Here is a 21,922-nt window from a genome sequence, read left to right as displayed (position 1 = left end):
TTCCCAGTGCTCCTCAGTGTGGAGCAGCAGGAATACAAAATGAGTTAGCCTGTAATTCAACTTGTCCGCCTTCACATTCAAATTCTGGTCACTGTCTAAACATGTGGAGCTTATTACTGGCCCAGTAGAGACAGAGTTGTATGTTAGTCATGTCTGCATTTCATCTCTATTTTGTGAAAATACCCTTAGAAAGGGATTTTGGTAATTGTTCAAATATGAACAATTTTGGATCAGCTCTAAGCCATTAATAAAGATCACATTGCATTGACAAGTTGTAAAAATCTGCCAAAAAGTCTGCACTGCAAATGACTAAGAAGGCTCTTTACAGCAAAAGTTAAGTTACACTACTAACCAGTACTCCCTTGCAAGCAGTAATAATGAGTTGATTAATCCTGAAGAAAAATAATAAGTTGAGTTTAAAGTGTTTTATCAACTTGTTAATAATCTATATTTTATCTAGCACTTTTACTGATGATTCAAGGTTTTACAGTCTTTCAAATAGTTTGCTTTGTGAGATGAAATGCTATGATGACAGTGTCCAGCTGACAGAGGTTCAATGCCAACGACAGAAAACCTGGCAACTCATACATAACCTGGCAACATATATGTATCACTTCCTCCTGTTAAAACTATCCTGGATACGAATATGCCATCTTGCGCATTTGGAGCCAGAGTCTGCCGAGAGGCGATCAGGGGATGGAGCCGGTGTTTTGAGGTTTCATGGATACACACACTAGACCACTCTGTCAATTATGACATTTCTATACCATCAAATAGTGTTCAATAAACACAGGTTCAAAAACATAATTGTGATAACAACAGACAACAAAAACCATCTTTGATTGACACAAACATTCACTGTTTAATTTGGACCATATCCCATCCATTAACATGGAGGTGGTTGGATTTATGACCTGTACTGCAGCCAGCCGAGACACAGTGGCTTCACTTTTAGAGAGCTGTCATGTTGATTTTTTTTATACAGTCCAGGGGTACAGCATTGAATATTGCATGTCTAACAGCTTTTCCCATATGCTTTAATATAATGAGGAAAAATCCCATCTAAGTATCTGAAAATGAAAATTGCACTTGCATTTTAATTTGTATTGATACAACCCCCTACATACATACATGGGAAATTATTCTGCTACAGTGGATCTACATTTTGATATTCAGGTTTACACTATGGATTTAAAGTAGTCCCCTTCAGGCTTCCATACAGCCTGGTTTAGCTTAAATTCATGGAGACATTTGAGGCATTTGTGTGCAGAGGAAATTATGTACATTTAACCTCTTAGCTCCAAGAAGAGCACCCACCCACTAATCACTGTGCACATATGCTGAACTCACAGCAGTATCTGTAGATTGTCAGATTCTGCCTTTGGCTCAGTGGGATGGGGGCAGAGCAGATGCTGTGACAGGAAGTTACTAACGTGGTCCAGATGTGAGGACAAGAGACCACCGCCGACACAGCTGGAAAATGTGAACCACTACAGGCAGTGACTGCAGATGGACACGGGATCGCGGTGTTAAAGAAAGCTCTGTCGAACGACATATGTTCATGTCATTTTAGTAGAAAGAGTAAGACACAAACACGATTAAGGATTTAGTCTTTCCTGAGCCTGTCCTCGCTCACTGCAGAGGGACACTCAGAATTCAGATCAAAAAACTTATGAGTGATACACATGTATTTAAAAAAAGTTAAATTCAGATATTCTAAATATGATACATGATCAATTACTCCCTACACTAATAAGTAAAATTATCCTGTCAACTCTTAACTGCCCTCTAGTGTTCAGAAAGATGCAATGCAAGAAAGAAAAGGGCGAAGGCACCCAGTCAGACACTATTTTGACAAGAGTGCTTTTTTTTATTAATAAATTCACAGGAATTGCACTTTGAAAGGCTAACAAGTAAAACGTGGGAAAAGATGAAATTGTCGATTAATAAGTCTAAAAATGGAAAACAAAGGAGAGTAACTTACAGAATAGAAAAAAACCCAGAACTTAGTAGGCACTATTACAGAAAATGGTCCAATCAATGCAAATATGACCTGCACTGACAAAGAGGCATGGCTAAGTGATAATTTATTTGGGCTGCTCGGTTCTTCTATTAACAGTGTTTCTACAGTCTGGAATGAACTTCCTCCAGAGAGCTGCATCCACCTCCGAGCAAAACCCCAGTCTTTTGTGTCCGCAGCTTTTACGGTCCATTAAAGCTCATCACTAATCCTCGTCTTCCTCTTCATCAATTAAGACCATCTTCCGTCTACGCTTAACAGGAGCAGAGATATCCTCCTGCTCAGAATCTGCATCACTCTTTGTATCCATATCCATGGCAGTGGAGGAGTCCGCCTCTGTGCAGAGACAACTGTGTTAATGCTGCAAATATGATTAAACATCACTTCTACAAGATTTAACCATAGACTGAACATAAAGATTGACACATATGTATGTATATATATATATATATACACACATACATAAAAAGTATAAGTCATAAACCATACGCATGTTAGTGGATGGGACAAGTGCAAATACATTTTGCTCAAAGATGGATTATGTTGTTTAAGGTAGTTATTATCACACTGGTGTAGGTGTAAGTAGAGTTCTGATTAGCTTAACATCACAATTGACAGCTGATACTGACTCACTATTGGCCGAGTGCATGTATCAGCAGTCATACAGCCGCTCCACACCATAATCACTACTGCAGTGTTTATGGGTATTTCTGCTTAATTTTTTAACTACAGGGGGAAGTGGAGATGTGTCATCCATCTTTATACACAGTCTATGTCTTAAATACATTAAAACTCAAGTTTCTAAGCTGGTTTCAAACCAATTGAGTAAAATACCATTCTCCTCCTCGTCATCGTCCATCACTCTGCTTCTTTTAGCGGATTTCTTCTTTTGGGACCTGATGTGATTGAAGTAGATGAATTAAATGTAAAAAATAGACATCTCTTATCTGATAAACAAATACAAAGGGGAAAAGCTCACCTCTTAGCTTTACTTCCTGTATTCTCCACGGAGGCGAAATCTGATACAGAGGCTAAAAAAACACAAATACAATCTTAATGCTCGACCCATCCAATTAGTAGCAGATTTACAAGGAACCAGAAATACAACACTGCAGCTTTATGCCTCCAGCAACCAGTGCAGTTTCTGTGTACATACGTTTTCAAGTTTCATAAAAGGTCACGGTGACCTTTACTTTTGACCATTGAAATATGTGATCACTTTGAGTACAAGTCAAAACTAATTGTGCCAGATGTAATTGAATTCCCTACATGCTGCCCTGATATATAACATTTGCAGAAACATAAGGTCAGTGGGATATTGACCTTTGACCTCCAGGCCCTAAAAATGAATCACTTCAAACTTGGGTCCAAGAGAATATTTGAAGAAATTCTCTCAAGGCATTCTTGAGATATTGTGTTCAATGAAATAGGACAGACCCGAAAACATAATAAAAACACAGGTGAACCGGTCTTCACGATGGATTTCAATTATTTTGTTGGGAAATTATGTATATTCTCAGGAAGTCAAATGCAACATTCCTGGCTGCTTGACTTGCATATAATGTGCACCATGTAACTTAATGCTTACATTTTATGAGAAAGCTGTAATTAACTGGTGTCATCCGACACCACAAGGCGACGATTGTGCAAGACCAGACATACCTGTATGCTTGGTGGTGCGGGGTTTCCTTTTGCGTGAGAGCAGCAGAGCTCTCAGAGCCTGAGTTCTCTGTTCACCTGACACCTCTGCTTCCTCCTCCTTCTCCTCCCCCTTCTCCTCCTCAAGGTGTTTTTCAGGTGGACTCGTGGGTCTCTCCTGCTCCTCACCAGCTCTGGGTTCGTCCTCTCTCAGACTAAGAGCTGCAGCTGCACTGCGGAGCTGGAATACGCTGATCTTTGCTGGGATTCTCCAGAAAGTTTCCTGGTTATCAAACATTAACTCCGTTAATTACCTCCACCAAAGAGGTTATGTTTTCACTTGCATTTGTTTGTTAGTCAACAATATAAACATGTGAAATTTGGTACCTTTTCAAATAAAAGTCTGGATCGAGTGTATTTAAATGCGGTTTTATAATAAAGGGACTGATGGGCCTTTGTGGAAGTGTGCACTCTACTGAGTGCCCTTCTAGTACATTTTCAAATGATGGCAACACTATATATTGTTTATCTATCAAATGAATTATCTAGTTTATTTGCAATCAAACACAAACCCAACAAAACAGTCATTAGCAAAAGATTAGAAACAAGTTATGGCACTGATTTGGTGACATCATTAAAAAAATAAACACCTGTTCATTTGCCGGTGGCCGCAATCCCAGTTTGCGTAACAGCCTCTGGATGCTCTTGTTATCCATGGCGTCCTCATTTGTCTCGGTCAGAGGGACCAGTGGCACAGGCTGGGACAGACCTGGGCAGCAACAATATTATTTACTCAAACTTAACTTCCACCAATCCTAAAATAACTTTCAATACAGTAGATGAAGAAATGAAACAAGTCCAAAATGTTTTTGACAGTTTCACTCACCATCTTCTTCTCGGTCATTTGCTGTTCTGTTAAGACAGTTCTGTAGCCACAACAGAGGTCCAGACATGCCTTATAAAAACATGAAATCAGTTCTTAATTCATTGTGTCCAAGAAATTTTGATCAAAATAATTGTCTTGGAAATACTTGCTTAATACTTTATAAAAAAACAGACCAGCATTATCTTCATAAATAAATTATATACCAAAATTCTTATCAAATATTTTACATTTCAGCCTTTGGCCATTTGATTTTAATAAAGGTAGAGAAAGTAGAGAGAAGTTTGGATGTAGTCTCACCTCCCTGATGCAGAGCAGTGACCATGGTGCCTACATCAGCTCTCCTCTCCACTGGGGCGTGCACACTTTGGCTCTTCCGCACGTGATTTGGGGATTCTTCCCTCTCCTGCTCTTCATCTTCCTCACTCTCTTCAGACTCATCCTCTCCATCCTCTTCCTCATCTTTGTCCATAGAATCATCCAGGTCACCTTGTGTTAGTTCTGACAGGAACTCTTCTTCAGTCTGTCAAAAAAAAAAGTCCCTCCATTTTACCGACACCATTTCTTTAAAAAAATACTAGATCACAGGGAGCTTATATTTTGTAAGTCTTCAAATATTTAATCTTTTCTACAAAAAAGATGGATCGTACATCTAAAATAACTTTACCATTTTTTTCCCAGAGCTCTTCCCGTGAGCATTACGACTTCTCTTCTTATAGAGTTCTCTTCTCTCAGACACCAGGCCCATGCTGAGCAGCTTGTCCACCACTCGTGCACGGGAGCGCTTGGCCGTGAGCTTCTTCAGGATATTACCCAGCACATCTGTGAGAGTACAAGAGGGTCACCACCCAAACCATGAAGTGTTTCTGAGACTACTGTTACTACAGGGACTGGAACAGAGGGGACAGGTACAGTGAAAGGTCACTTAATTCTCTCATGCACTACATAATGAGCCAAGTACCGTCAGAATCTTTGTACTCCTCAAACAGCATCTGCAGCTCCTCCTCCTGCTCCTCAGTCCAAAGTACAATGCGGGTACCGATCCTTTGGGGAAAAAAACAACACATCAGTTCAGATTCTAAACCTGGTAAACCCTTTCTACAGAGCATTACTCTTCATATTCTTTCTAGAGTACATACTTCTGTTTCTTCAGTTCCTTAGCATTGTCCACCAGACCCATACGCACCAGCTGCGTCACAACCTGCCGCCGATTTCGGGTGCTGCCGCTGAGCAATGGCAGCAAAGTCTCCACTATGTCTGGCACTAGACACAAGAACAGTGAGAAAAAGGAATTCACAAGTACATGGCAATGAAACTACATCAAATAACACAACAAACAGAAAAGATGCGGGAACAACAAACAAGGAGAAAGCAAACCTTCAGAATGACGGTGCTCCTCAAAGAGCTTGCGCAACTCCTCTTCCTCCTCCTCAGTCCAGGTTTGTTTAGTTCCCTCTCTGATATATATAGGGAGACAATTTTTGCTAATTTGTTATAAGTAATGCCAGATCATGATTTCCCCTATGTTCCTCCACCGATGCAAAATAATTATATATTAAATAATTTATAATACTGAATATAGGCCTGGTATCCTGGTACCAAATTACTCTGCCACATGTCCTTCCTCCACAATCTCCTGCTGAGTTCCATCAAGTTAAATCAATTGGATCAAAGTCCATCTTTGACCTATATTTTAGTAACAAATGCAAATTTAACATAATACAAAGCTAGGCACAAACTAACAATAAATAAAAACAGTAAATGGAGAAACTGACCCGTCTTTGTTGTAGCCCTCCGTCATCTCACGTACAGCTCCCACATTTTTCCAGAACAGCAGTTCAACATATGCTTTGTTGTTTTCTGTTGCCAGTGAAAAGAAACGCTTCAGCACATACTTGGCAAAGGTCACCAGTTCCTGTGAAGGACAGAATGAAAGGTGAATCTTGGATTTAAGGTATTGTACAGTCTAGGTCATTAGAAAGGTTTTATTCTCTCTCCTATCTGTTATTACTGTACCCTGTAAGCAGCTGCAGCGGGGTCACTCAGGATTTTGTTGAAAAGGTTGAACACCGACAGCTGGAAAAGCAGGGCGTCCATTTTGAGGTCAAAGGCCAGTCGGTGCAGCATTCGAACGATGCAGTGGTTTGTGTGAGGAGAGTTTTTTGAGAAGGATTTTAATAGGACGAGGTATGGATGCACGATATTGGAGCTGGCAAACCTGAGAAGAGTAAGAGAAAGGTGACATCTTAATAGAAAAGTCACCAATTGTTTGCAGAAGCGCTAGGAAAAGTATCGTTCATGGAGGTTATCCTCAAAGTTAGTGCAACTGTTCTGCTTACTTCTTGATGAAGTCAAGAAAGTTGAACTCGGTTTCAGAAACTTGGACGGACTCCAACTCTTCTTCTTCTAACTCTAATCCATCATCATCCTCCTCCTCTACCACAGGCTCAGGACGAGAGGACCCTGAAATGAAAAGGTAACATTTAACCTCAACACTTCATAGACACTCTGGTACAAAGTAGAGCCCCAATAATAAATCAATCACAAGAACATGAGTCATCCACTAGTTTAACAACAGATCGATTATTTGAATTATTTTCATCAAGAAAAAAAATGTATGGCAGAGGAATCAATGCTCAAAATAATGGTTAAATGTGGCCTTAGTACAAAGGGTCACTGTTATTGTTTTACTTGGCAGGTCGGCGTGCATGATCTGCTTGAGCAGCTCCAGTTCCTCCTCAGGATCCACATCAGCTGAACCAAACACGTCTCCCTCCGGCCACACCTCTCTGAGGACGACAAGGGGACAATCTTAAAGACAAAACTAGAAGTGACCGGTCTGAGAGGGTGTCGGAATAGCAGCTTAAATCACATGATCAATTACAAAAGGAATCAGAAACAATTCTGAAAATGAATTGGTGATTATTGTAGTCGAATCAAGCAATTCCCAAAATATTTATTGGTTCCTGTTTCTATGTAAATATTCTTTTTTTTCTACATTATATTATCTGAAAATAAATAAATATTTGGGACTGTTGGTTAGGGTGATTAAAGTATTTTAAAATGTCATCTCTTAGAAAACTCTTAGAAAAAAACAAAATCTCGAGACATGTTGATTGATAAAGAAAAATAACTGAGTCTAACTGACCTGGCAGCTCGCAGCAGTGCCAGTGCTTCTGGTCCCAGTCGACCCAGCATGGCGTCCTTAACTCTTACCATAGCCTCAGTCCGCTGCTCCTCTAGAGGGGTTTCAGATGTGGCATCGAATGGAACAATGCTTTCAGTCAAAGACTCTGACAACTGTGCACCGCAAAGCAGAAAAAACATTTTCAAGTTTAGAAAAACTCTCAGATGTGAAATACTCATAATACATAATACATAATAAATGGGCCTCTCATACACTTCCACTACAACACAACACAAGTTCAGATGAAAAATATTCTCTGCTCCGTCTTGAAGTCCATTCTTACACTGACCTGAAACCCTGAAGTCTTCAGCTCCTCCTCCACAATCCTGAAGGCTTCCGCCAGGGCTTCTGGAGTTGTCTCTGGATTTGGGAGATTCTTATCACCTCGAGACTTTTTGCGCCTCACCTTCTTCTTCTGCAGAGCAACCACAGATAGATATTTATAATCCAAGCAGATGCTAATGGAAAAAATTTACACATGCACTAGAAAACTAACTATTACCTGAACCATCAAGTTTCTGCGACCTTTGCAGAAGCGTTCCAACATGCGCAAGAAAAGATGAGTCGACTCCACCAAGTCTTTGAGGTAAGAGTGAGGCTGCTTGGTTTCATCAAACTTCCTCAGCAACGTTAGAAAAATCTCCCTGTATTCCATCAGGTAGAAGATGTTACCTGGAAGGTTACAACAAATAGAGACCTTAATGTTGACATATTCAAGATCTAGATAAGAATTTGAATCAAGTTTGTTGCATAACAAATCCCTTATTTGAAGCAAAATGGAATGATGAGAGAACCTGAGTCCAGTTAGCCCCAAAACCGGCTACATGCCAGAATTTTATCACAAAATGAAATACTGCGAGCATCTTACTTTTAATAACGTTGGAACTCTGACGGATGCTGTCATCCTTTGACTGATCCATCTCATTCACAGTGAGCAGCAGCTCTTGATATGCCTTTAGAGCCAAGTGCATCCTAGAGAAGAAAAAGAAACATCAGTCCCAAACGTTTTCTTTACACCCTCCACCAAACATTTCAACGCTGAGAAGTTGAAACTTCCAAAACACAACGTTGTCAGGAGTTGAAATTCAGAGAGTAATTGAATTGCTTATTATGCAAACGTGACCATCTGATTGCTTGAAAACTACTCTTTGACACTGTTAGGGTATACATTTATAAGTCTGGTTGTTTTGTGGTTTAAGTGCAACCTTTGTCACTCTGAAATGTTTGCAGGCCTGCTTCAGAGATCTTCTTACCGTCGGGACCAGGATGTGGCCTCTTTGCGGTCGGTCAGCAGCATCTCATAGTAGTTGGTGATGTTGCGCTCAATGAAGTGAAAGGCACGGATTGAAATGGTCTCAGAAACCAAGTCAGCACGGAAACCGTTGCCACGATTGAAGGCCATGAAAAAGCTGAGGGACCAGAGGTAGTAAGTTTCATCATGTTGCTGAGTTTGCTCTCGAATCAGATTTTCCTGTGGAGGACAAGAGGAAACAGGGGTCAAAAACCATGTGATATGTAGGCTGTCAATGGTAAATAAAATAAAAAAAGACTGTTTGACTTTTTCTACAGTAATACTATCTAATACACTGACTCATTCCTGACACTGAGGCTTACCTTGACCAGATACATGAGGTGGTTGTAGCAGTTCTCCAAGAAGTCCATGCAAAACTCTCGCAGGAAGAGTCGCACGTTTAAGGCAGAACGTCTTTTCTCCTTAGTTTCCTTGGCCTGTCGATTCCTTTTTGGAACCCGTCTCAACGTTTTGCCTGTGTCATGAGTGTAATGTTTGAACTAAGAAAAACAAGAAATAGAGACCTGTATTAAAATCATTTTTGCTAAGGTTGTTAATGCTAAGATTTCTTCACATGAGTGGAGCTACTCACATTATGAATATTTCTGTGATAGATCACATCTTTGTCTCCGATTGCCTTGAGACCTTGGACAACATAGGATCCTCCAAAGCGAGAGTGTCTAAAAGAGAAAGACCATCACACAGAATGTGACATAGCGCACGCAGAGAGATATTCTTCAGTCTGGTGGTATTTCTTTAATTAGTACCTCCAACAAACACACCTATTATTGTTTGTACTTGGTTTGTTTTGTTTTATTTTCCTGACTCCTTTATAGCAGCTTTATTTACCTTGAAAAGTGTAAAGGTTGTTATTACTTTTTTAATAAAGCTGAGTTGAAACTAGACTTTATGTCCACTGGTCCATCTTGTGACCTTGACAGTAAAGAGCTTGTGCGTCACCTGGTTCCTCTTTGTAAAGTGCGAGAACGTTTCTCTGCAAGCTCTTTCTGCCTCAACACCTCCAGTTCCTGAACGTCTCTCTGCTTCTCCTCCGTTGAACGAGCGTGACCAGCGCTCACCAGAGCCTCCGGGGTCTAGAGGAGAGGAAGAGGAGGAGCTCAGAAGACAGAAAACAGCTGACAATCTCTATGTGAACAACATCAGTATATTCAATCTAACCTGGTCTCTGAACATGAGGGAAATGATTTCCAACACATGCATGCTCCACTGCTGCTCACTCTGAGCTGACGCCAGGAACTTTACCAGGTCATCAAACCCGCTCATGTGAATGGCCCACAGCAGCCTGTCATGGATGCTGGCATCGTCATCCACTTTCTACAGTGAGGAGGACAGACAAAGATTGGAGAAGGAGAAATTAAAGGTAGCTGAGATGAAAGCTAAACCAAGGGGTTTGTTAGTGATGTGTCCTCCCGTGTCGAGGCTTCGAAGCGTGTGTCGAGTAATCAAGGAGGATTTTTATGAAGCGCGTATCGAGGCTTGTGTTGACGACGTATGTGATGACGTTCGAAGCCTCGCGAGCCGGCCGAGCACGTCACTGATTCAGGAAAGGGTTCGCGGGTTTGGTGTGAAATTCAAAATAAAAGGGGCCGCGAAACGCAATGGATTTCCCCCCCCCCACACTACTTGTCTTATTGTGCGTTTGCTTGCAATATATTCTGAGTATTGGAGGGAGAAAAGGAATTTATTTCCTAACGTGTAGAAACTTGCGGTATCTTTTCCTTGTACCCCAGCCTTATCTGTGCGCTGTGAAATGATCGTTTCTAAAGCAGGCGAAATTATCTCTAAAAAATTAAACCGCCTGAAACCCAGTACTGATGAGAAGCTGTTGTTTTTAAATAAAGATAAATTAACTGTTATCCATTTTGTACGTGTATTGGCATCACAAACATCATTAATTCGTTTATTCAATTCAAAGCTTCACACACCAAAGCCATGGTTTCATTATAATTACATTACATTTAATGTCCACTTGATGGCGCAGTAGAGCAAATGAAGCACCATGAAGCTTCGGCCCATAAGCGAACCAATTGGATGGAAAGCTTCAAAGCTTCATGAAGCTTCATCTCGCCATCACTAGGGTTTGTCTCAATGAGAATAAACATGGTATTCATGTTAGAATCAGACCTTCTCTTCACAGGGGTCTGCAGGTATATGAAGCACGTTCCTGACCAGCAGCAGGACCCTCTCTATCAGTAGGTTATCCTCCTCCTGCCTCTCCTCCCAGTCCTGACAGAGAAACACATGAGCAAACATAAGCATTATATAATGTAGTTAACAGGCAGGACGGAGGCAAAGAGGATTACCAGTAAAACACTCACCAGTTGCAGAAGGTTGTACAACATCTCACTTAAAATGCCAAACACCTTTTCACTGGCAAATGCCTGAAAATAAAAAGCACATTCTGCTTAATCCTATATCACAATGTTGACTGCGTAAATATATATAAATAAATATAAAACATAAAATAAAGTGTTTAAGCAATTAAATGAGTTCAGGTACCTCTTTATAGGCTTGTAAATGAGATGTCACTTGCAGAAAGTGATGTCTAAACACAGGGTCGTCAGGGACTTTACCAAAGCAAAGCATAGCAGGCTGAGTGAGGTTGACCATGAGCCTGAGAAAAAGGAGATAGGAGTCATATGAGCGACAATTGTTTAACTTGTTTACCAACAACTACAGTGTCCAGAAAAAAATGAAAAAGAAAAATGGCATGATATTGTAGTGTTTTTTTTACCTGATAGAGGCATCAAATAAGGCTTTATCTTGCCCATGTTGAGTGATAATAGGCAGAAGGTCATTCTGTACAATCTGGCCTGCTCCCAGCTCCTGGCGGACATCACGGGTGTCATCTTCATGGCGTAAATACCTGATCAAGTCTTTCACACTCTCTGAAATACAGATAGAGTAAAACATTTCACCGATGACCGTTTTAAATGCAAAAATAAATAGCTTGTTCTCCTTAGTAACTAAATATTTGACCACTTCAGAACAACTTACCCAAACAATCTGTTTCCTTGTGATAGGTGTCCCCCTCTAGATAGCCGAGAGCACTGCAGGTTGCCAGAAGTTCGCAGTTCATCCTGAATATGTCCATACACCATCAGCCAGCACAAAGGAAATGAAGACACACATTTTCAGGGGACACTATGATCCATAATGGTCTGTTGTGACACATTTTATGTTTGGCCAAAAATGTCACCTCCCATGAGATTATATTAGTACCACAAATGTTATCAAGATTAAACATTTTCAGTTGATATTGGTAAATATCACGATTAAATTAAAATGATAATTTCTATTGAGTTTCCAGACTGGTTGTTGCTCCTGAGTGCAGGTTGTGGTTTTAAACTCTTCTTCATGAGCAGAGAATGATGACACTTTATAAACAGTAAAACATTTCACTAATCTGAGGCAGAACATTTAAAACAGTTGGTGTGCTGCACCTCCTCACTATGTTTCAACAATGCAGGAGCATTTTATTGACAGATATTGAACTGCAGTAAATATTGTTGCCATGTCTAGATTATATTTAGCCATATTAAAATGTCAATAACATTATGATTAAATGTTCTGTTCAGTTCAAGTTTTACTTTGATAACATTTTGAGTTACTTGTACCTTAGGCACTTCATTGTTTCTATTGCTACTGCATAAAATTAAGAGACAAATAATGTACATTCTATTTTACAGTCTACAAATAATGCTGTTGGATTATTGTTCTTATAGATTCACATCAGACTGCCTGATTGCAGCAGAATATGAAGTAGATCCAGTTATAATCACCAGCTTGAACATTAATGAGACTTGCACGTCACTGCACCAACAACATAATATAAAATACAATGATATTAGTTAGTATGAGCTGAAGTATGTACTCCACTTGTTGCTAATGCTAATGTTATGTAGCCGCTGGTTAGCTCCAGTTCACAGCAGCCTGGCAGCAGCGCGCTCAGACTTCCGGTCCGCTTGAGACAATGATAGAGTTACCTGCAGGTCTGAGTGTTGCTCCTCCTCGGGGGTCGCGTTCAGCAGCTGGAGGAGTTCAGTCTTTGTGCAGACGTGCAGCGATGGAGTCAGTCTGAAGTCTCTGACAAGACCGAGCGGACAAGTCTCGCGCCAACACACCGGATGTAGAATGTCGTCACGACTGCTGAATTCTACACCCTCGGTTTGGTTTTCCAGGCAGCATATGGCTGCGCACCGACACAATGAACTTCATCGATCACATGACACAGGTCACGCTTTGATGGCGATAGTTGGGACTGAAGCAATGTTTGACGTGTGGATTGGCCTGACTTCAAGAAGTAATTTGAATTTGCGAGCAGTTTGAGCTGGAACCATTTTCCAAAGAGGTAATGTCACCAGCAAACGATAAAACATCTAATGTTTAAGTGTCACGCTTCAACTCAACCAAACAGTGAACGGCATGTATGTTGAAATAGAATCGGGCAAAAAACAATAGGTGTCCTCAGTTGAACAGACGTCTCATTTCAATTTGACCTTTGTGGTCTACGCAACTACCAAGGAGGCGGCCTTCATTGGTCGGGTAGACTGGGTTCTCCAAAGGTTGAGATACAACAGTTGTCAGATACCAGAAACATTAAAACACACATCAGGTAACTGCAGGAAATTTTGAACGTAAAGAAAGGACATGATGGAGGAAAAGAAAAGCAGAGGGCTAACAGGAAAAGGTGCATAGGCCACTGACTTGACTGGAGGGTGGTGGAAATGGACATGGAAGGGCAGGAAGTATCTGTTCAACTTTCTAAAGAAAACTGGACTGAAGAGGAATATCTGAAAAATCTCAAGTTAAATAACTCCAGGAGATGGCAGTGTTGCAGCATCATGGATGCAAGCTGCTGCTGAAGCCCAGAGAAGAAGAAATGTTGGATTCCTGTAACCGTCCGGATCAGCACTTTACTCAAGCAGGTGGCGTTAATGCACCTCAAAGCTGTTTCCCAACCACCATAGACTTGGGACTGTCATTGTGAGTGAGCACTCTTTATCTAACTGGGGTTATTGGAGAAAAATAAATAATCTATCAATCAACTTTTAATCAATGTATAAAATCTGCATGTGATGCCACTTTATGCTGAAGGCATTCCCCTTGCAAGGAACTGGTGACGCATGATCATGGAGTGAACTACTAAAGGTAAAGAACTTTTGGGCAGCCTCCTAAACTACCAGACGACTTAAGCCTAAGAGAAGAGAAGCCAGGTAAAGGTATTTTATACTTTTTTATGATGAGCTGTCTAAAGTGCCATTACAAAATGTTGTATTTGCTATATGCTCAGAACATTGAGTTGAGACTGACAATGACTGTCTTAAATACCTGATTAAAATGGTTCGAACAAATAGTATGCACACAGGCCTTTACATGGGCCTAATACCAATGCCATGGTAGTCACCTATAAGAAGAGCACAGGTTTGAATCCTGTTGTGTTTCCCACTCAATTCAGAATACACTGACACTCACTAGAGCACATACTGTATCTCCACCAAGGCCAAACAATGATTGTCAGGGGAATTTCAAGTTTTTATTTTAGAAAAAAAAAAAGATTTGTAATGCAATTTAATGGGTTCTTCCCAGGCCTGGCCCCATACCTCCACATAGTTTGGTGGAAATTGGTTTGAGTTGTTTTTACATAATCCTGCTGACAAATAAATCAACAAACAGACGCAGGTGAAAACATTTCCTCCTTGGCTGAGGTAATAACAATAACAACTGTACTTTCGTCTAGCCATAGACCAGTGGGAGTGAAATGCTCTTATTTGAATTAGTCCCTGAAAGCGTCTGAGTGACTTGACAGTATATCAGTGAAGGTTATGCCGATTATGTCGTGTGTGGAGAAAAACTCTTGAGATGGAAATGAAGAAAAACACACATCTGTACATTACATTTCAACATCACTTAGTGTTGTTGATTCGTTCGTGATAAATGGACTGACAAGAAAACCCGGGTTTGCTCCAATTCATTTTATTATTCGCACTTACATATTCATTCTTCAGTGTTGCCAGATACACACAGAATCGCAAAGCACATTCAGCCAAAGTCTTGTCAGTAGTCGACAGTCGTATTTTTTACTGTAGACATTTCCTGTCTGCTATTTGTGTATTGATGATCCATGTCTTTATTGATTTGGTGATTTGCACAGTAAGAGGATAGCAAGCTTCTAAAACAAATGCCAACATGTGAATTTAGTCTCAATCTGTATTTGAAGGTGTGTTGAAAGAAAGGACAGAGTCAGAAGGTTGATAAGCACAGTCATAACTAGAACACAATGGTCTATCTTCCTGTATCTAACCTAGATATTTTTGCCTGTAGTTTAGATATTTTAGCCTGTAGTTTAACATGCTGCTATAAATGTGTGGTCGTCTAAGCACTCCACGGGATTGCACTGTAAATCAAGGCCTCAGGTGGTACGTTAATAAAGGGGTTTGTGTTAGCAAAAGTCGGGTGGCTTCAATAGCACCAAGGTGACGCTGTCTAAAGGGATTCATTCAACATTGCACCTACACTGAGACTCTTTGCTCAACAGATAAACACATAACTAGTGGCAATGAGGACTAAATATATATATGTATCAGGTTCTCTTTTTTTCGAATGAATTTTCTCTTTTTTTTCATGTATTTATTTTCTACGATGGCACTGGCCTTCACATGTTTTAATCAGTTTTCATCTACTCTTCCTTATCGTCCTTGTCGGCTCCATCACTGTGGCCTGAGTCTCTCTCCTTCTCCCTCCTGGACTCCTTCACCACCTGACGGGAAAGAAACGGTCCGATTAGCTCAATTTTATTTTTGCACAATTTTTTGGTTACATTATTTTTTATGTTCCTCACAATTTCCATAATGCAAATAATAACAAAGAAGTTATTTTTGCATTATGTCTTTTCATTTTGTATGAATTGTTGTACCTCTCCATCTCTAGTCTCAACAGTCTTTATCAGCACAGTCCTCTTGCTCCCGCTCACTGGAGTTTGTTCATAGTCTATGAAAAGTCAGATTAAAGTGCTGCTGAGTTTTTACATGAAGATACATTTTCTTTCCACAGATATATTTTTTTTCTCTGTTTTCGATGATTGAATCATCACTGATTTGACGTATAATTGAAGTGTATTAAAAGGAAGCCCTGAGACTGTGATCCTCTTATATTTTATATGAGAAAAGGAGAAGCTTACCTCGGTCTCCAAAGTGATTGCTCATACCAATGCTTAACATGGGGACAGTAATCCTAAACGGAAATATGAGATGTATTTACTAACATGTTATGAAAAAGGAATTTGCTCTTTTGCTCTGAAGTTCTTAATTGAAGTTCATAACAAGTCTGTGAAAAATGATAAAAAAGGATGTTCTCCCTCACCTGCTCTCCTCCCCCTCCAGCAGTTTACGGTAGGTGGCGATCTCGATGTCCAAAGCCATTTTCACATTGAGGAGGTCCTGGTACTCCCTAAGGTGGCGAGCCATCTCGTCCTTCAGATGGCGGATCTCGTCCTCCAGTCTGCCCACGTTGTCCTGGTAGTTGCCAATCTCATTGCCAAACTGGTCCTCCATTTCCCGCATCTGCCTAAGCAGAGCTTCATTCTGAAAAAGACAACAGCACGTCACCATCGTTTTCTCATGAATACCACTACATGACAGATTGATATAGGAAATCAACGGGTGGTTCTTGGCCTCACCGTGTTCTTCACAGCATCAATTTCACAGGTGAGGGACTGAATCTGCCTCCTGGACTCATTGGCTTCCTGCTTGGCCTGCCTCAGCGCGTCAGTGTTGCGCTTTGCAGACTCAGTCAAATCCACAAACTGTGAGGACAAAAAGTGAAATACAATGGAATGAATGTTTGTTCCTGTGTTCCTGTGTTATCATCTGTCTGTTTGGCTATCTGCCTACCTTGGACTGGTACCAGTCCTCGGACTCCTGCATGTTCTTTGAGGCGATGGTCTCATACTGAGCCCTGATGTCCCTCAGGGCACCAGTTAAATCAGGCCTGGCGCTGTGGTCCACCTCCATCTTCAGTTGCTGGGTCTGGACACTCACTTGTACGTCCTGGATTTCCTGGTGATAAAGAACAGGACACAAATACTTGTAGATGCTTAAACACAAACCTTTATTAAGGTGTGAGGAGCTAAAACAGTTACCGGTAGTTTATAACACAATAAGGAGTGTAAGCGTGAAAGGGTCCTGTTCAAAGTCAGTCAATATGCTAATGACTCCGTTGATCTTTTGCTGATTCTTTGTCTGCTTGTCTTGCAGATATTGCTAAAATCTCAAATTTTCAAAAGGCATCAAATCAGAGCACGTTGTTTGGTTTGCAAAGAAAAGCATTAAATCATTCTACTAACTGTCAGCAATAAGTGGGCATTTTTTTCTACAGTAGAGAATGAATGAGTGGCTGGGTTAAGCTAATCACTGGGATGGTCTTGTTTGTCATCACTACAAGCCAGTCAGTCGCTTAGGACACATACTGCACATGCAAAAGTTGAGTGTTTCCATAATGTTTATCTAGATAAGGAAAACACCTACAAATTAATTTTCCATAATTGCACTGACAGTGAATTGCAGAGGTGATAGATTCACTTACTTCATCATGGAGCTTTTTCAGGAATTCAATCTCATCCATCAGAGACTCGATCTTTCTCTCCAGCTCCAGACGAGCCAACGTGGCATCATCCACATCCTAGTAACCAGAAACAAAACATAATTCGCTATTTGTTGCAAAAACGGCAGCTACATTTTCCTTTACATTTTATAGATTTTACATTGCATTATGCTAAAATGAGGATCATTATAGTATTTAAAAACAGATGAGTACGAGTTCCACTTATCTAATGGGTAAAGGCTTGGAAATGAATCTCCAGGTGATGATGGTGAAAGATATGTCCAAATATTTAGCACGTAAAACGTTTTTTGTTCTTTTACTAATCATTTGGCATTTGGTAGGAAAGTGCCTCAACAAAAACAGTTTTAGTCTCTTTTACAGGTCTCTGTCATCTTACTCCATTCTATTGAAGATAGAACAAAGCTGTTCATTTTGACCTGTTGCCTAAGGACACTAATCAATATGTTAATCATGGTCCAGTGAGCTTTACCTTACGGAAGGAAACCAGGTTGCCCTCAGCATCTGCCCTCTTCTGAGCTTCTTCATCCAACCTTTAGAACAAAGAGCGAGACTACATATTTCAAACAAGAATTTCCTTTAGCATAAAGAGAGGGCAAAGAACGTGTTGAGTTTTTTTTTTCTTAAAAGACAACCCTTTCTGTCAAAGGTTGCACCAGGGCATCAGCTGGAAAAAAGCTTTCAGGATCAATTTGTTAATTCACTGTCCTGTGAAAAGGGTTTTGGGAGAGCACCCGGTGGGATCAGCAGCTGCTCCTTTCAACTAATGTGGTTTCCCCACAGTTCAATAAGGTCATCCACGGTCACTCAATAAGGTTATGTACACACACTTCCCCTCTATTTATAGATTATAAATGGTTGTTATAGTATTGACTAGTATTCAGTGAAGAGAAAAAAACAGCTGGGTACATGTAAGGAGTGGTTTACTAGGTAATTATTTCAAAAATGAATTGTGTCTGATGTGCTTGAAACTGAGATACTCTCAAAACCAAAAAGGTAATTTTACTAAAAGAAACTAAAATTGATATTTCATTTGATTTCAGCATCGTTATGCTTCAGCCAACTCCTTTAAAATGTATGAGTTGCTGCAATGACTCATCACAAATTATATCACAATGTAAAAAATATGAGTTTTGGTCATTCTCTGCAAAAATAGAAGTTCCGCTGATGTGTGGTCAATATCTGGATACGCCTCCATCTGTCCTGTCGGACAGAAGTCCTGCTCGGGAGCAGACATAAAGTAGATTAGTGGGGAAAGCATTAAATCCTGGGGCCTGCTGCCTCATCTTTTATTCATGCTGTGTTACGCGGGGCCCTTTTGTCCTAATGGGGTCCCTGGCACCATACCATCAGCAGTGAGGGACACTCGCACCTAATGGAGTCATTGAGTCACATTGATTTTTCCTGACGCTGTTCTCCCTGCTCCTGATATCCAACCTCTCCTCCTCTGGTCCCATTTCCTCTCGCTATCCCCTCCCCGCTCCTCAGCCGGCCCCACCCTTTGTCTGGTGCATCCATCCTGCTCTTGTGATCTCATGTCCCTTTGTGCATACATAATTGTGCTTGTTTCCAAGTGTATACATTTATGTTGAAAAGTAAAATCAATCATTTAAAAATACATTCAACAAACATTGACACTCATACATGGAAACAGTCTGGTAGACATGAAGCCGTGCAGTGTCTTATAGCCAGCATCGCTTAGTGGCGTCAAGGCTACTGATGTGCCACGCCCTACTCAACCATGGTTACCGGATTCAATTGGTTGGTGGCAATAAGAAATCCCTTCCTCCCCTGTGCTGATCATTGACCAGTAGCAGTGTATTTCAACCGTGTCAATGAAAGCTGTGAGGATGGCATTGTCATTAAGCGCAGTCTAAAGCTTCTCGTTATTAAGTATAAAAAACACAACAGGGTAATGTGGAATTGAGAGGATCACTGGGAGTTGGACAGCTGGCAACTTTCTCTGTAGCTCTATGTACTGTACTGGTTTTGCAATTTACATTGAACAGGGTCAAACAATTCCTCAAACTATTTTATATTCCTCTTACAGTATCCTTCAGTCATCCTAATGTATCATTCATGCACAAACTATCTGTCAATCTGTCTATCCCAATCATTTGTTTGATATATCTAGGTAACTGATCTTCATTTTACACTTTACTTTATCTGATCGTGCTAGTACCAACCTCTGCTTGAGCAGAGTCAGGTCCTCAGCCAGGTTGTCCCTCTCCATCTGGAACTGGTCCCTCTCCTTGCCGACGGCATCAAGCTGGCGCCTCATCTCCCTCATCTCCTCCTGGCAGAGATCAGAGACACGGTTGGGCTGGCCGTGCTGCTGCTGGCCCTTGAACTGGTTGAGCTCCTGCTGCAGCGCACCGTTCTGCTGCTCCAGGTAACGCACCTTCTCGATGAAGCTGGCAAAACGGTCATTGAGGTCCTGCAGCTCGGCCTTCTCATTGTTGCGGGTGGTCAAGAACTCCTGGTTGATGGCTTCAGACAGGGTGAAGTCCACCTTGTCGTAGGAGAGGCGAGAGGGCTGAGCCGTGGGGCGGGAACGCTGTTGATGGTAGGAGGTGGCACGGGACGCCACCATAGGTGAGGATGAACGCATGTAGCGTCCGCTAGACGGGGTCATACGGGTAGACACAGGAGAGTAGGAGGACATGGAGATGGGGTGTGGGCTCCCAAAAGTGCGCCTGTAGGAAGTGGAAGTTTGCATTGAGTGGGTCATGGTTGATCTCGTTCTCTTCTCTGTCGTTGAGGAAAGGTGGAACGTTGAAGGCTCTGTGATGCTCGTGAAGCAACAGGACACTAGGGTGAAGACCGCGGGGGTTTATATGCACCCACGTTGGCTATCCCATCATCGTGACGCCTCCCACTCCCTCATTTCTCCTCACCCCACCCACATGAACTCTTCTTTCCTCAGTCACACATCAGTGTACAGGCTTTGGCCACTCCCTACCCTTCACAGATAGTCTCTGCCTCTCCCTGTGCCTTCATCTGCGCCTTGACAGCTCCACCCTTTTAACTCAAGCACTTGGCAGAAGGCCAGACTTGCTTCTACATTACTGCTTTGATAACTAAAGATGTCTCCTCACGCCCGCCCCAGCCCGCCTCTCTGATTTACACCCTCACTGATGCTCAGCTCAATTGGCCAGTCTTCATGTTCGGATAGTTGTTTTGCCAAAATAGTTATTGTACACCATGTAAGATTTTACTCTCGTTTTAACGTTTTCAACTTCCCTATCAAACATATATGTCAAGAATGATATTATTGGGTTTCCAACAAGCACATGTGAAATTTTTGCCTAAATTGAATCACATGGACACATTGATTGGATTTGGGTTCATTTTTTCTCTTCCCTTTGTCTCCCTCCCTCTCTCCTCTCTGTCTCTCTCTCCTTTTACAGTAATGGAATACTATATTGATATTCTGGGCGTCTGGGGCAGAGCCATGACTCTGCAGTTATTCTATCCTTTTCAAATGCAGTAGATCCAGTAACGCTTGCTGGAGTAAGGGCTGTCAAATACCTCTAGATATTTTCAAAGAACATGTTTTTTGTTTGTTGCAGGTAATGCAAAGTCATGACTCTGAGGTTGCTTTTGGAGCAGAACAGAAAGATGGGAGATCTCACAGGATAATGACTGTTGTTATAACGGGTGCATGAACTCAATGACTTACACAGCAGCAGACTCCAGGAAGCCATTATCAACATTTTTAATGGTTTGAGTTTAATGTGACTTTGAAAGCAATCTTTTAATTAGCTGTTGCTGTGAAGGTTGCTGTAACGGTGCGGGCAGGGAGGACACAAGCACAGAACCTCGGAGGCAGTGAGAGTAAATGTGCTTTCAGACATACAATGATCTTCTGATGTTCTCTTGAAATATTCCAGAGGGGCTGTATGAGAACACGGATGTCCGAATAAGTTGCTCAGGAAAAGACTGCAGTGCATGTTCCTCACAACATGCACTGCACACACGTGTGTGTGTGTGTGTGTGTGTGCCGGTTTGTGCCGGTGTGTGTGCATGCGCAGGATCTATAGTCATTTAATTCACGTCTTCAGCCAGGCTACCAATCCAGTATAAAGTTGACGTAATACTGAGCATGATCTGTGTTGAATGGGTGCGGCACTTTCTTTCCCTTTGTGCCTCCAGTGAGGCTTGTTAACTTAATCTCATCCGTTTATTCTTTTCTAGACGTAATGCAACACACAACCAGATGTCACATATTGTGTCACAGTTTTTGTCTTTCAAATACACACT

The 21,922-nt window shown here is 41.3% G+C and overlaps 2 protein-coding genes and 1 long non-coding RNA gene across 4 annotated transcripts; 1 reads left to right on the top strand and 2 right to left on the bottom strand.

Moving 5' to 3' along the window:
* Positions 1–1,849: 1,849 nt before the first annotated feature.
* timeless (timeless circadian clock) lies at positions 1,850–13,154 on the bottom strand. Of its 2 annotated transcripts, XM_062399246.1 has the most exons (30): positions 13,027–13,154; positions 12,038–12,120; positions 11,775–11,928; positions 11,540–11,654; positions 11,359–11,421; positions 11,165–11,266; positions 10,199–10,354; positions 9,980–10,113; positions 9,612–9,699; positions 9,343–9,519; positions 8,982–9,199; positions 8,597–8,700; positions 8,231–8,400; positions 8,018–8,143; positions 7,690–7,841; positions 7,233–7,330; positions 6,881–7,004; positions 6,558–6,759; positions 6,317–6,456; positions 5,919–5,998; positions 5,681–5,804; positions 5,503–5,585; positions 5,209–5,363; positions 4,842–5,064; positions 4,545–4,613; positions 4,309–4,427; positions 3,683–3,941; positions 3,000–3,051; positions 2,855–2,916; positions 1,850–2,356 (listed from the first exon to the last, which is right to left on the bottom strand). In XM_062399246.1, the coding sequence occupies exons 2-30, from the start codon at positions 12,117–12,119 to the stop codon at positions 2,226–2,228; spliced, it is 3,762 nt and encodes a 1,253-aa protein (XP_062255230.1). In that variant the 5' UTR covers position 12,120; positions 13,027–13,154; the 3' UTR covers positions 1,850–2,225. The 2 variants fall into 2 exon arrangements, with proteins under 2 accessions (XP_062255230.1, XP_062255221.1); XM_062399237.1 differs by lacking the exon at positions 13,027–13,154 and having other exon boundaries at positions 12,038–12,134.
* Positions 13,155–13,816: 662 nt separating this feature from the next.
* On the top strand, positions 13,817–16,401 carry LOC133964930 (uncharacterized). Its single transcript, XR_009923835.1, has 2 exons — positions 13,817–14,026; positions 14,154–16,401. It is a non-coding gene; the product is annotated as an uncharacterized LOC133964930 (long non-coding RNA).
* prph (peripherin) lies at positions 15,636–20,465 on the bottom strand. The gene is made up of 9 exons (XM_062399254.1): positions 19,846–20,465; positions 18,132–18,192; positions 17,624–17,719; positions 16,933–17,097; positions 16,719–16,844; positions 16,403–16,623; positions 16,221–16,273; positions 15,957–16,030; positions 15,636–15,800 (listed from the first exon to the last, which is right to left on the bottom strand). The coding sequence occupies exons 1-9, from the start codon at positions 20,388–20,390 to the stop codon at positions 15,720–15,722; spliced, it is 1,422 nt and encodes a 473-aa protein (XP_062255238.1). The 5' UTR covers positions 20,391–20,465; the 3' UTR covers positions 15,636–15,719.
* Between the last annotated feature and the right edge of the window lie 1,457 nt (positions 20,466–21,922).

Source organism: Platichthys flesus, chromosome 2 (assembly GCF_949316205.1).
Source record: "Platichthys flesus chromosome 2, fPlaFle2.1, whole genome shotgun sequence".
Taxonomy (NCBI): domain Eukaryota; kingdom Metazoa; phylum Chordata; class Actinopteri; order Pleuronectiformes; family Pleuronectidae; genus Platichthys; species Platichthys flesus.
The sequence above is the reverse complement of the archived record's forward strand: the minus strand, read 5'-3'. Positions and strand labels throughout refer to the sequence as shown.

Coding starts and splice junctions, on each gene's coding strand:
- timeless (XM_062399237.1), bottom strand. CDS start 12,134: ATGGACATATTCAGGATGAACTGCGAACTTCTGGCAACCTGCAGTGCT. Junction 10,355..11,164: donor CAGACCCCTGTGAAGAGAAG/GTCTGATTCTAA, acceptor TCCTCACTGTAG/AAAGTGGATGACGATGCCAG. Junction 3,942..4,308: donor GGCCACCGGCAAATGAACAG/GTGTTTATTTTT, acceptor TTTGATAACCAG/GAAACTTTCTGGAGAATCCC.
- prph (XM_062399254.1), bottom strand. CDS start 20,390: ATGACCCACTCAATGCAAACTTCCACTTCCTACAGGCGCACTTTTGGG. Junction 16,845..16,932: donor AGGACTGGTACCAGTCCAAG/GTAGGCAGATAG, acceptor TTGTCCTCACAG/TTTGTGGATTTGACTGAGTC. Junction 15,801..15,956: donor TTGAGACTAGAGATGGAGAG/GTACAACAATTC, acceptor CTTTCCCGTCAG/GTGGTGAAGGAGTCCAGGAG.